The sequence below is a fragment of the Lolium rigidum genome, chromosome 6, assembly GCF_022539505.1.
Source record: "Lolium rigidum isolate FL_2022 chromosome 6, APGP_CSIRO_Lrig_0.1, whole genome shotgun sequence".
NCBI classification, from domain to species: Eukaryota; Viridiplantae; Streptophyta; class Magnoliopsida; order Poales; family Poaceae; genus Lolium; species Lolium rigidum.
The window spans coordinates 25,067,598-25,082,654 of record NC_061513.1 but is presented as its reverse complement, the minus strand read 5'-3'; the positions used below and the strand labels follow the sequence as shown (position 1 = coordinate 25,082,654).

Here is a 15,057-nt window from a genome sequence, read left to right as displayed (position 1 = left end):
CATGAAGAGTGAGCTGCGAGGTGTGCGACCATAGCGTGATGAACTCCTGCAGATTTTGTACCGAGAAGCCCGCCAAAGTATCAAGGTGGAGGACCCAATCATTGTCGGCAATGGAATTCCTCACATTCCAGCTCTTCTTCTTGGATATGGCAAAGAGGGAGGGGGCTATGCATTTGGCGCTTAGGCCATCCGCCCAAGGATCGTGCCAAAAACTCGCTTTATTTCCATCCCCAATGTTGACCTTTGTGAGCGTGTGGAAAAGCTCCATATCCTCCTCATTGCAAGGGTTCTCCATCCCAACCCAAGGCTTCTCCGACATCGTCCAAGCTAACCAAGGCCAACAGAGGCGTAAGGCCCTCCCAAATTTCTCCATGTTGAGGATGCCAAGGCCACCAAGAGATCGAAGTGGGGCGGCAAACGGCAGTCCAGTTAACCTTGCACTTTCCCCCGGTCGCATTTTCGGAACCTGCCCAAAAGAAACTCCGAATGAGTTTAGTGATAGCTTGCAGCGGCTTCACCGGAACACGAAGGGGCGTGAGAGGGTAAACCGCTAGGGAGGTGAGAACCGACTTGACAAGGGCCTTTCTTCCGGCGATGTTGAAGTATCTCCCATGCAAGGGAGCAAGGAGAGCCACGGCCTTATCCTCAAGATATTGGAAGTGAGATCTCTTGAGCCTTCACACTCCAAGAGGAAGGCCAAGGTACTTCAAAGGGAATAATGTCGTAGTGACCGGAAGCTCATTGAGAACCTGAGAGAGGTCGATGTCATTGCATCTAATTGGGGCGACAAGGCTCTTTTCGAAGTTTGTCAAGAGGCTGGGGACCATGCCAAAGTTTCCCAAGATTACTGTGTGCCAGTACTCGCTCGCTGACATCAATTGATCATTAGCTTATAGTTTACCTTACGGTGACATTTGCATATGCCTTCATCTGGATAGTTTATGTACAGACACGGTGGTACTTGTGGAGGCAAATTATCCTTGTTTCAGATTATATGTAGAACCTAAACATGTATGTACAGCAACATTTACATGGAACAAGCTACATTATATCATGCCAATATCAGTACAACTTTATCTTTTGTACTATATCTATAGCATGCGTTTTGATTCATTATAGTTAAATATAGTAGTATAAATCAGTAGTATGCTATATATTCTACTATTATTGCTGATGTATTTCTGCTCTTTTCTTGATGGCGTTCTCCAGTTCTTCACAGAATGATGGACACACTTTGCTCATCGTTCGTTGTGTTCTCTGTTTCAACAAAAAAAAAATTGAATGGAATTGTAAGTTCTTTTGCATAAACTGCATTACCACTCTGATGCATGTAAATTAAAATTTAATGCTCATATGTACGTACTAGCTATCACTTAGTTAGAATAGTGAATTTTGATATTTTTTAAGTGTGGTTGCTAAATTCATCAAATAAACATGATAACACATACAAATCATCAGATTGATTCACAAAATATATGATTATACACTCTATTTTGTTACCCAAATTGTTGATCCTCCATCTATAGGGAAGATATGATAGGGTAGGATAAAGGTTTTGTTGCATTCCTGAAGTCACCACGATTGTCCTAGTGATGTGGGAACGATCCTTAATTTGTCTGTTTGTTGGACTTAGATTTGTTTCGTTAACGCTGTTAGAGAATCTGTGGCATTGGTAATCAAGTCATGCACAATGATGGTGCAGATTTAAGAATTTTTGTATCCATCAAGTTAGTATGCCCCAATATCATTGCCACACTTTCATGTGATGAATCCGTTAGTTCGACTAGCCCGATGACCCTCCTTGAAGTTGAGGTTGGCAAGAAGGTGCGACAAGACCTAGACACATCAATTTTACGAGGGTGGGGGTAGGTGGTGTTGCTACATTGGCTCATTATTCGATTGCCTCAACCAATAGTCACAAGAGGAAGAACCAAATTCTTTCACCCGAGTACCTGCGTTGTCTACGTCCACAAAGAGAAACAATGGCACCAGGAATCTTAGAACCCGTCCTTTACACCTAGCCCCAGGCATGACTGTTGATTTTGAAGAAAAAAAATGTAGAAACCTTTGTAGCAAACCTCAAAGGCCTGGAAGACGAACCCTGGTCAATCTAGGTTGAAGAAGGTTTTGCCAAATGTGTACTATGGGTAGAGTATAATTGGCAGCTCACTCCATCCCTAATTCCGACACTATAAACAAGAACCCTTTGTCTGGGGCATAATAGAGTGTAGTGTAGATTCGAAATGTTTTAATCTGCACTCTTTTGGGCCCGGCTGTGGGGAGATGTGTACAAAAATAAAACTCTCTCTATCATTGTAATGAAGTACTTATCCCTTACTTAATTATGATCTAGCAAAAGCTTTTATCCTTCTATATATAGAATATATTTGCGATTTCAACAAAAATAGTTTTATGATTGGCAACTATCAATCATATGATTAAGACATTGTCCAGTTATAAATGTAACCACTAAATCTACTCAACAAATCCCTATCATTTGGCCCACCATGCTTTTTTTTTCTATACGAAGGGTTTTCCCGGTTTCTATTGTCAGAAACCAGCAGGTACTTGGATGACATTTGACAGGAAGCAAGAAAAAAAGGAAGATCGATGTACCTGGAGATGGAGGCTATAGAACGTCCTGCTCTGAAACGCGGAGGTCGACGAACTGACGAGGCGAAGCCCTTCGTTCTCCACCACTTTGATGCACTTTGACATCGGCAGAGCTCCGGCCATGTTGCTCAGCAGGCTGACCTGGACCATGATGTCCCTGTCGTCGATGCAGGTGGCGGAGACGATCGGAGCTGTGTTTTCCTTCATAGCTAGCACGCCCGGTTTGCAGCTTGCCCGGGTCAGCTCCTCCTTCTTCTTCTCTAAACCCTCCACCTGCTTCTGCAGCTCCGGGATGTACTTGAGCGCCTTCGTCACCGTGATGGGAATGCTCAGCTTCTTCTGCAGAGATAACAAGATCGATGCAAAGGAGGAGTCGATCAGAAAATGATATATCGTGCAGCTTAATTGGCGGATGTTTAATCAAATAATCAATGATCTAAGTGGTTTAGAGATTTACGGTGTGATCGGTGTCGGGGAGGAGGGAGCGGAGGGAGGAATAGAGCCCGTTGAGCTGCTTGCGGCGGTCGCGCTCGTACGCGTTGTGGCTGATCTTCCGGTGTGTTCCCTCTCCGCCGGGCGAGCCGTAGCCACCGGAGGAGGTGCCGGCTCCAGGTGCGGCCGGGATGCCGTCGAGGTCAAGGCCCGGCCACTGCTGGTGGCCGCCGGCGCCGGAGAAGATTTCCGCCTCCAGCGACGAGATACTGCTGGCAAACGGGTCGTCGAACAGCTGGTGCTGGTGCCCCATTGCGGGCCGGGAGCTCGGAGCTTTTTCTTGGTCGGTCTTGCTCGCGTGGAGAGGTTGATTAGGGATTGATGGTGGATGATAGAGGGAGACAGATTAGCTAGCTAGCTAGCTACCTAACCAAGAACTAATCTAGCTAATTAATGGCATCGTACACCCTGAGACGCCTGCTAGTAATGTAGTTTTAAACAGATATGGTTAGCATAAACTACTGCTTGTCATGGCAGGTTTGGTTTGGTACGTGGAGTCAGCTTGAGCCAGTTCCGGAGTGGTGGCCTCCCATTTATATAGGGGCTAGTGATGAGGGGGTGTCAGTGTCACGTACGACTTTCGGGATAACTAATTTAGCGGGCTAACTAATTCTGGATGTCTAAGTCTAGAAAAAAACATGACATAATTGCTTTACCTTCTACAGATAGGCTATAATTTACTACCTCCGTTTTATATTATTATGTATATTAGATTTATTAAAGTCGAATTTTATATAGTTTGATTTAACATATGTGAAAATAACAACATTTATGTACCAAATACATATAATACGAAATTATATTTCAATATGGCTCAAATGCTACTGATTTGACGTAATGCAAGGAAAAATCTCTTGCTGATCGGGATAAACAATTAATTTACGATATAATATGTAGCATTTAGATGCATGTGGCATGTACTTAATATCATGGCTAGCTTGATTTGATATGTAGCATGTACATGCATATGTATATATCCAGTACTAGGTACTTCATTTTTTTCAATAAATTAAATGCATTTCTCCTTTCCAGAAGGAAAAAAACAAAAGCAGCGCAGGTAGTAGGTGTCAAGCATCGTACAGCCCTGCTGTTGGCTTCATATGGGCGCCATATTCCGATTCGAGTTTCCTAGCTTGCTAGGTCCAGATGCTCTTTTTGGTTGGAAGGACAAGCTATGTCTAAGTAGTAAGTAGTGAGCCTCTGGAAGGTATTTTGGAATATTGGAGCATGTTCCCTCTATTTTGAAATACATCTTACATATATTTTATATTTCAAAAAGTTGAAACGAAAAAATCGCACATACATATTCACGTGCTACGCACTCACAAAGTATTTTCATAAAAATGAACTTGTCATGTGAGGTGTGTAAAAGAGACAAAACTATGTGGTAAAAATAATGTTTTTACAAGATAAATTTCCTCTTTCTTACATAGACCACAAAAAATATTGGTTTTCCGTGAAACTTGACGATCGCACGTATATTATATATGGAGATATACATATATAATTTTTTATTAAAATTTTCGACAATTTAAAATATAATTTTTTGGTAGAGGGAGCATACGCACCCTGGAGCCGAATTGACTTTCCGTGAGCCTCTTGCAGAACAAGAGGGAAAAACATATATATATATTATATTGCTACCCCAAGTAGGAGTATATAGTAGCGGCCGGATGGATACATGCGCTAATCATACGTACATCCACTCCAGTAGCCAACAAATATATGGTTGGTTCTCAATTCGAATCACAAATCGTCAAGGTTTAAAGTAGCGCGCTATTTCTCCGTTAATACCACGCAATAGCATATTTGCAGGATCTACGCTAAATTTTAGTAATTTTACTCGCTATGGCGCTATTTGTGAAATAGCATGATATATCGTGCTAAAACTTCATAGCGTTAGCGCGCTATTTTTTCAAGCAAAGTTACTTTCACTTTTTCGTGATGATGAACTGCAATATGTTGGTTCCTCTTCTAGATTAGAACTTAATATCGCTAATGCTGATGATTTTTAATAAATAATTTATACTATATTATTGCCTTGTGGAATATTGATCTTAGACTTCTGAAAAAGTCGAGATCTATTTGTTGTATGTGGCTATGTATGTATGATTCAGTCATTTTTTGGACTAAATATCCAAACTTTTTAGCGAAATCCTTTATTTTTAGACTACATTTGATATATTTTAAAAAACGCTATTTGAAATATAGCACGCAATTAGCACGATATAGCGGCCATAGCGTTTGAAGGAGACCGACGCTATTTCATTTAGCACGCTATTTTAAACCTTGCAAATCGTAGATGCATCTTAGTTAAAATTATTTATCCAGCCCAGGCACTGAGTGCTTAGCGTGACGATAATATGTAAGCATTTTTATTTTTTCTTAGAGTATCTACCTCCCATGGCGACAAGCAAATGCTAAATGGCTAACTGCTTGAAGTGAGAGAAATTAACAACGGTGTTAAGGGACATCGATATTTAAGATGGAAGATTGAAATGAGTTCAGCTTCAAGGTAATGAAGCTATCAATTGGAGTAGAAGGATCCAAACAACAAAAAATCAAAAAGTGCAGGCGGCAGTTAGAGATACAAGAAAATGAAGTGAATAGCTAAAGACGAAGAAAAGAACAAAAACATGTTATGGACTACTTGTATCCTGCAAAAGCCCGAGTGTTCAACTAAACACCGACAATTCATCCTGAATCTTCATGCACCGAGACTCCACTCTAAGGAACTGCACCATATAGTACTAGCACCATGAACAACCTTGTTGGTAGAGAGCTCCAACACATAGGACACCGGCTAGCTTCACCACGGAGAAGACGAGACTCCGAAGTTCAAATGGGGGCAACACCTCTAGGAAGGGAAATGGTGCTCGGGGCAATATCATTGCTGGCACGGACCAAGGCGTGGAGAGTTTTCATGGATGCTCCAGCACCCACCCCAAGCACCACTTATGGCTTTACCCATGTAACCAAGATAGGCATCGGCTAGTGTAAAACACCGACGATGTCTCCTTGTGGCATGCTACCAACTCCAACTACCACAATAGTCTCAACAGCGGCCGCACAAACCGGGACAACGTTTAGAAGAAGCCAAACCAACTTGAACCAAGGCATCCACGAATAGGGGTCCAAGGAGGAACTCGGACATGACACAAGTCAATAGGCAGCAAACCCCTTCCCAACCAGGTCCATGCACCCTGCCTAGAACGAGGTTTGCACCCCCGAGCTCCCACGAGAGCGACCAATGAGGTAGGGGGAAGGTCCGCCGCCACCAACCGCCGAGAATCCACGCCACCGTCGTACCCAAGCACGCCACAACAATCTCTAGAAGCCAGATCCCACTGTACCGCTCGGGCGCACCCACGCAGGCCAGCCCCAATCGGCGGCGTAGATCTACGCTACCATACTATGTATCCCTCCAGCTCAGAAATACGCGATGCTGCAGAATTAATACATATCTCCATAAGTTTTTTAAATTGTGCTGCTAATTTTCTTGCGTTTTACATATTTATATATCGTAGTACAATCATTAGTCAATAGTCAATCTGAAATCTTAAATGCCGTTTTGTTGGCTCCAACTTCACAATGTAAACCGGAGTGAGTACAAAACTGTGGTATACTGGAGTACTATGAAACAAGCCAATGGAAGAAGTTTACTGAGAGCACGTTCAGCATTGGTTGCAGGTAGAAGCTGGATGTAGACATGTAGGCCGAGATAGATACGGATGGAGACTGAATGGTTTTACAACTGCGCTCCCAGGGGGATCTACGCGGGAGGCTACGGCTTATCCTATTCACCGGCCTAGCTTATGTTAATGAGTTAATCGATCGGCGACAGGGACGGATTCGAGCCCACGTCGGAGCGCAGCACACACGGAGCCCGTGCCGGCGCGCGCCCGGCGCGTGCCCGCCCGTGCCCTGGAGCTGAGCGAAGCGCTATTATCTTAACTAATTAACCCTTGATCCCGGCAACATATATACATATAAGTACACAGGAATGTGGCTGTTATGCATTGACTAGAATATGGCCTCTGGCCTGGGGTACCAAACAAAATTGGTTGGAGATTAAGTAGAAGACGAGGAGGCCGTGTGGCATTGGCGAATTGGCGAATTGGGGTTTTTCAAATGGACTCGACACCGATCGCTGATATGAGCTGAATCTAGCTACGTAACAGCAGGATGATCTTGTGGTGATGATATGAGATGAGGGGGGAAGGGGCAGGCGCGTGGCCGCCTGTGCCGCGGACGGGGTTTCCCCTCGTTCACCACGTATGAGCAGGCGCCTCCCGTATATGCCCACGATCTAGCTACTTGCTCGGAGCATCTGTACTGTACGGCGGTATCCTTCGTATCCATCCTAATGACATCTTCATCGGATCCTAAGCTTTTTTATCCCTCCCCCTTTTAGCGTTAGGCCTTCTTTCCCATCGCATTTTAACGTCATTTGTAGGTGCCATGTGTTTTAAGTTCTTTCATATGAATTGAGACAATTCCACACTATGTGTTTATACAGTATGGACATCTCGCTCTTGATAGAAACGTGTTATGCCGAGAAAACATAAGGAAAACTCAAGTCAGCCACCGACCACCTCTGTGTGATCGGTTGCTCACGAGTCTGGGGCACGACTAGTTGCAGGTCTTGGTGGCAGCTGGTAGCTACCAGTCTAGCATGATATGCTGTGAGCACCCGGTGGGTCCAAAACCGACCTAGACGATGTGTTGCATACGTCCAACCGATATGATATGAGCGCATACATGATATGTTGTTAAAGCAGACGCGGGATATTGCAAGGTTATTATGGGGGTCTGATACAAGTTTATGGTTTCTCCGGATTTTTCGATGTTGCATACATGATTCCAAATTGTAACAACCATCTATGTCTTTTGTTGTGAAATAACGCAACAATTTTTTCTGTTTAAAAACACACCAAATGTTGCAAGCTTTTCTAGGTGTGTGCTACAATTATGTGAGTCCTCAATTTTTTTTAAGAAAAAGGTTTTTTTTATTGTAATCATTTGTGATTTCTGTTGAAATAGGTACTGATTTCAGTTGCATATTAACCTACGGCCAAACTTGTTGCTTGAACCACTTCTTCATCGCTTTAAAAACATGATTGTTGCAATAGTTTGTTATTTGTGTTAAAATTGGTGATGTTTATTGTAAATCAATCTATATTTTTTTATTTAACCTTTTTAAATAATACTTTCAAAAAATATTCCGACGATTTTGTTTTAATAATATTTTTTTAGTATGCCGAGTGATAGGTTTTTTTGTAGGAATCTCTGCCCTACTGTAGAATCAACACGATGGCATATACTGCATAAATATTTAGAATGTTAGGGGCAAAAGGGATATACACATTTTCTTAAATGGAGAAGTTTGGAATGCGGGTTAATTTCCGGAAAACTAGTAGTGGGATGCAAAACGTTATTTAAGCTACACCTTAATGTTGGATGGCGATCCGATGATCGAGACAATAACCAATTTCTTTACTCGCGAGACTGGGGGCTAGCACTGTCCAAAACATAATCCAAAACGGTAACACATGGAACCCTAGGTTTTATTGTAGGCCAAACAAATTTTGGCTCTCAATTTCTGGCAAAATTTTATGAAAATCGAGTAAAAATCATTCACTAGTATTTGTCATTTTTTTTGGTTCTTTTACAAAACTATCATCTTTTATCATCAACCTTGTTTTTTCGAAATTAGAGATGGCATATTGAGCACCATAATTTTAGAGAATATTTGGCTAGGTGACATTCCCCTTACCTAATGGCATTACGTTATTCCATAACTTGATATTAATATATTCCACATATAGGAAAAAGGTGGGATTCCCTTTTCCCAACATTACCCATCGGTTTATAAGGTTGTGCAATGTTTTATCACATACTCGACTGAATATTGGTTTTAGATGGTGTTTAACCGGTAATAAGTGAACCATGTGGTTACACTTATATCAACAGTTGATGATGGTATATTTATTTTGTGAGCTAGACAAAAAATAAGTTGGAGTCTCATGACCATATGTTTATGTACGATCAATTCTTCTTATGCCAAGCTCGTGAATATCTGCACTAGGTTTCTTCGCAAATGCATGGGGAAGTTCTGATCTCACTGGAGATTAAACTATTTATGTCCTATCTTAATAGAAAAGTTTTACCCTCCCCCCCCCCAAGGGATAACCTAGCAATATGAAAGTGGGAAGTTCTACTATTGCAACTTGGAGAAGACTATCGAGCATTTGTTTATCTCATGCCCTTTTTACATGTATTGTGTGGCATATTGTATATATTGCTTAAAACATTCCTCTACCAGTCAGTATTACACATATATTTTAGAATTGGTAAAATGAAATTGATAAGAAAAATAAGCCTAGGATACACATTGGTGTTTTAGTTTTATTTATGTTGGTTGATATGGATTAGTAGGAAAAACAATGTGTTTACAAAGATAGGAGTATCTAATTGTTTGCAGGTTATTCATTTGGTTACTCACTTGATTCAGCTATGGTCTTTCCTACTCTCTCCAGGACAACACAAGCATATAGCTACTTGATGCAACTAATTGCTGATAGTCCCTCAGGATATCTACATCCAGACTAGTTGGCAGCATACTAGTTTTTTTTCTAAATGGAGACATAGCCCGAGCCTCTACATCTTGAGGCATGCACAATTTTTATTACCTTATTGAACTTTAAGTAGCGGTGGATCAACATGCTATAGATCCCGAGCAACCATCTACAGCCGATTGCACCCAATAACCAAATCCTCTCGCTTCTTGGCTGGATGTAGGTAGGCAAGGGAATAACCTTCATAAAAGAAATCCATTGTTCAACTTTTTTTTTGCGAGTACATCATTGTTTAAAAACAGTCGTTCGGATGTTCTGGATAGCCCAAAGTAAAGCACATGCACTCATTCAGATTGCGCTCTATCTTTTCTTCGAACCCTCGCTAACCAATTCCCGAAAAAAATTGTGATGGTTGTGGGTGGAATAATATTAAAAGCATATGAACAATGTGCCACACCATCTTAGTTAAAGAACCCAAAATAAACAATTATTGTATTGAATCGTCTTGATTGCAAAAAACAACACTTTTTATTGAATTTCTGCTTAATTTTTTGCTAAGATATCTTTGCTGAGGAGCACTTTACGATGCAAGAACCACACAAAAATCCTTATATTTAGTGGTAATTTCATTTTCCAAATGTATTTTGTAAGAAATCTGGTGTGGTCATTTATATAGTCTAGATACAATGATTTGACCAAGAAGTAACCTCATGTTGTTAACTTCCAAACAAAACAATCGGTTCCGTTGTTATGCGGACGTCCATCAAATGTCTCGCTAGTAGGAGCCATTTTCCCCTCTATAATCCAATAAGGTACGTCTGTAAGAGCAAAATTCACACCCTAAGTTTTGTGTGTTTGATGACAACACTTGAGTAATCTCACCGTGTGCCTTGAGTATCATTGTTAGATTTGCAAGAGCACGGTGACCTCGCCGGACGCGTCAAGATCGGAAGACTGAAGCGTAGTTGATAGGTTTTCTGGTTTTGTGTGTGTTTAGCGAGGTAACATGGTTGGAGAGAAAAGGGAAGAAAACCAGATTTAGCCAGGCCGGTACTACCGGTACCTGTAGCGGTAGTACCGCTACCCCTATAGGTACCGCCCTCGGTACCGCTCTGAGTCTGCGCTGATTTCGTCTCCCAGAACACGCTGCGGTACCCCTGCAGTACCTGGGGCGGTAGTACCGCTCACGAGCGGTAGTACCGCTCACGGTACCGCTTAGGTACCGTAACCGAGTTACGGTCGTACCGCCCTGGTACCGCTCTGGTACCGCTTTGGATCCAATAAGGTTTGGACCCTATTGCGGTACCTCAAGCAGTACCTCGTGCGGTAGTACCGCTCTGCGTCCTTTGACCAGATCTGGGAGGATTTCGAACTCAGAGCGGTAGTACCGCTTCCCAGAAGCGGTAGTACCGCTTAGACCAAATCTGGACATAACGGTTGGATTTGGAGGAGCCTATTTAAGGGCCCCTTCTTCTCCAACACGATTTTATCTCTTCCCCCTCTCTCTCCTCCATTGTTGCTGAGCTTAATTCTTGAGGATCTCCTTCCCCATCCAACCAATCTTGCCCAAACTTTGAGGATAGGTGGAGGAGACCCCGATCTATAGTTCTACCAAGAGAGATTTCAACAATACTAGCTATTCCTTAGTGGATCTTGGTGGTAGGGTTCCTTTAGTGGATCTTGGAGAAGAGTTCCTTTTGTGGAGCATTGGAGAGTTCCTTTGGTGGAGCATTGGAAGAGTTCCTTTGGTGGAGCATTGGTGATGGGTTCCTATGGTGGAGCATTGGAGATGTGCAGCTATGTGTCTAGCTTGGTAATGTACTAGATGCATAGGGTGTTGGGAGCATCCTTGTGTGTGGAGCTCGCCCCAACCTTGTGAAGGAATCACCGCCTCGACCGGTGCCTTAGTGGAAGAGGGAGAGAACCTCCGTGGAGCTCTCTCGAGGAAGAAGGTGAGGCCTTCCTTCGTGGTGTGGCCGTCTAGTCTCTTGTGTGAGACTAGCACCTCCTCAACGCAGACGTACTTCCTTTAGTGGAAGGAACTGCGGGAAACAAACCTCGACTCGCCTCGCGCCCCCGGTTGTCTCGCTCCTTACTCTCGTTATCTTGTTGATTCCTTTACTTGTTGCATCCATCCAATATTCATTGTAGGATCACCCCTATTGCTAAAGTTCACACCTTTACCTTCCGTTGCATAAAAATTGAAAAAGACTAAACTTGCCGTAGCGCCATTCACCCCCCCCTCTTGTTCGCTACGATCCATTCAAGTGGTATCAGAGCAAGGTTTTCTTGCTCGGGCTTTACCGCCTAAGAAATGGCCGAACAAGAGGTGGATAAGAATGGGTCACCTTCCCTTGTGCCACCCGCTCCATCATCGCCCATCGATTCCACGACGGCTACGTTGGATGACCTCAAGAAATTGGAGTCATCCATCGTTGCCCAAATGAAGGCGATGATGATGGAGTTGGTTGTACAAAAACCAAACCCTCCACCAAAAGCAAGTGCCGAGGATCCGCCACCAAAAGCTAACACCCTTCCTCTTGTTGATTTTGTCGCGGAAGCGACAAAAGATCCACAAAAGGAAGGGCTTGGGGATACCGGCACTTCAACAAAAGGGAAGGATGATGACACACCGGTTGAGGAACGTCAAGGGAGTTATCATGCGGTGCCACCACCAAATGATTACACCATCAACGTTCCGATACCGATGCCGCATATCTTGTCGCATGGTTCACCACCGTCTCTTGAGTCAAACAACTTTGAGAATTGTCAATTCTTAATGCGTTCACATGTGCGCAGCGCTTCTACCGAGCTTTGGCGTATCATCGAGGAGGGCTATTCACCACGAGATCCCAAGAAATTGACAAGGAGAGATGTGGTGGATGACCAACTCAACGCCACCGCCATCAACATGATTCATATGGCCATCACCCCCAAGGACCGCGCTCATATCCGCTCGCTCAAGACCGCCAAGGAATCATGGGACAAACTTGAGAAGCTCTTCCTCGGCAATACAAGCATCCAAAGCTCCCGCTTTGATGAAGTGAACAACATGGCCGACAATTTCGTCATGGTTGAAGGAGAGACCCCCGAAGAAATGTATCGGCACCTCATCGATCTTGCCGTGCAAATGCAAGATCTTGGAGCAACGTTTGTGGATGACCATTGGATCAAGCGCAAGTTCTACAACGCTCTCCTCCCTTATGAGGAAGTGAAGTTGACGGCCATCCGCCAAAATGCCTCCTTCCGTGCTATGACATCCGATGAAGTCCTTAGCGAAGTCATCGCTTTGGACATCTCCAAGAAGAATGCGGAGGATCTTGTTGCTCGCGCCCACAACTCCCGCAAGCCCAACCTTGCATTGAAGATGAAGGTGCATGAAGCTAGTGAAAGCGATGAGGATCCCGTTGAGTGGGGATCGGATGATCTCAAGGTCAACTACCATGAGCACATGGCTCTCGCCGCCAAGAAGTTTTGGGATCGAAACATGTCCCGAAACACAAGACCAAGAAGATCACGTGATTCTCCAAGAAGACTCTCCAAGAGCCCAAGATAAGGGGCAAAGGGAAGAACATGCTACAATTGCGGTGACAAGAATCATTTTGTCGCGGATTGTATGTTTGAGAGAAGAGAAAATCATGGTGGAAAGCTTATCCCAAAGGATAGGTACAAGCCACTCTCCAAAGGATTCTCCAAGTTCTCCCCAAGGTCCGATGACGACAAGGTCTCCTCCAACAAGAAGCCTAGAGCCTTTATCATTCGTGAAGAGTACACCTCCGATGAAGATGGGGAGCATGAGGACAAGCGCTCCAACAAGGAAGGAGAGGGAGTGGCCGCCATCGCCATTTCTACTCCCTCCAACTCTCTCTTCGACTCTCCTAATGAGAACCTCGTCACCAACAATGCTCGGTGCCTTATGGCAAAGGTATCCACGGAGGTAAAATCTCCTTCCAAACCATCATCTTCTACTAATGCCTTATATATTGATGATGCCACTAGTCTCACCGTTAAACGTGAGATTATGGGTTTGGTTTCCTTGGATTCTTTTCTCACTAACATGAAGGGGGATACCAAGATTCATGTTGGGGCTCTCTTAGCCCAACTTGGTGCGGCACAAGATCTAATTGAGAAGAGGGAGAAGTTGGAAAGGGAAGCGGCCTTTGAGCTTGCCAATCTCAAGGAGGAACTTGATGATGAACGGAATCTTCGCATGTCTCTTGAAGCTAGTGTCATCGTCCTTGAGGACAAGAATGAAGCTATTGTTTCACGACTCACCAAGGATCGAGACCATGCTCTTGAGTTGGTTGGTGACCTCAAGAAGAAGATGCTCTCGCTCGAGGAAGCCAACAAAGGGAAAGATGATGAAGACCCCAATTCTTGCCATGATGAGCTTGTGGATCAAGTTACTTCCTTGAGGAGACACAATGCTCTCCTCTTGGAAGTCAATGCTCTTCAAGAAGAAGCCTTGGATGAGTACTACCGCTTGTTCAAAGAGAAGACCTCATGTTGCAACCATGAAGAAGAAATTGCCGCTCTTGAGATCACCAAGGCCAAGCTATTGAGTTTGAGTAGCAAGCAAGAAGAGTCTTTGGTGGAATGTCTCCGCATGAGCAAGGAAAAGGACACGTGTTGTGATCATGAGGAGGAAATTGCCGCCTTGAAGAGAAGGGAAGCCAAGCTCATGGAGGTCAACTCCATGCAAGAAGAAACCTTGAAGGAGTACTTTCCTTTGAGCAAGGACCGTGCATGTTGCACTCATGAAAGTGACATTGCCAAGATGGAGAATGACAAGCGCATGCTCATGAAGATGAACGCTCTCCAAGAAGAAGCTTTGATGGAACACTTCCGGGTGAACAAGTCAAAGGAGGTCCAAGTGTTTGACATTTGCCATCCACACCCGGAGCATGAAGATGAAGTCAATCGCTTGAAGGCCAAGGTTGATAGACTCCAAGTTCAAGCCAAGTACTTGGAAGGAATCACTGAAGCTAAAGATGGAGCCAAAGAGGGCTCTTGCAATAAAGGAGGAGTGGCTACCAATCCAAAGAGAAAGAGGAAGAGGAGGACCAAGAAGAAGAACAACAAGGAGAACATGGAGACCAACCTTGAAGGGGGCAATGCTAGCTCAAGAAGGGATGGGGCACCCAACTCCACCTCGACGGGTTTCGCCGGCTCTAACAACCCTTCTCATGTTCTTTTTGTTGATTACTATGGACATATTCGTGCTCGCTTTATTGGTCCTCAAAAGGACAATGTTGATTGTACTATTTGGGTTCCCAAACCCCTTGTTACTAACATGCTAGGACCCATTGAAAAATGGGTACCTAAATCCAAGACTTGATTCCTTGTAGGACTATGCTTCCGGTGGTGCTAAATG

At 43.8% G+C, this 15,057-nt stretch overlaps 1 protein-coding gene across 1 annotated transcript; it reads right to left on the bottom strand.

Moving 5' to 3' along the window:
- Nucleotides 1–1,164: 1,164 nt before the first annotated feature.
- Nucleotides 1,165–3,589, bottom strand: LOC124662309 (protein IRON-RELATED TRANSCRIPTION FACTOR 2-like). The gene is made up of 3 exons (XM_047200159.1): nucleotides 3,071–3,589; nucleotides 2,617–2,952; nucleotides 1,165–1,257 (listed from the first exon to the last, which is right to left on the bottom strand). Exons 1-3 carry the CDS (start codon nucleotides 3,356–3,358, stop codon nucleotides 1,165–1,167), a joined length of 717 nt encoding a protein of 238 aa, XP_047056115.1. The 5' UTR covers nucleotides 3,359–3,589.
- Nucleotides 3,590–15,057: the final 11,468 nt, after the last annotated feature.

What these genes read in the sequence shown, in the direction of transcription:
- LOC124662309 (XM_047200159.1), bottom strand. Translation starts at nt 3,358, where the DNA reads ATGGGGCACCAGCACCAGCTGTTCGACGACCCGTTTGCCAGCAGTATC. An exon ending in TCCCCGACACCGATCACACC is followed by an intron (nt 2,953 to 3,070) that starts GTAAATCTCTAA and finishes TTATCTCTGCAG; the next exon opens with AAGAAGCTGAGCATTCCCAT. An exon ending in TCTATAGCCTCCATCTCCAG is followed by an intron (nt 1,258 to 2,616) that starts GTACATCGATCT and finishes TTGTTGAAACAG; the next exon opens with AGAACACAACGAACGATGAG.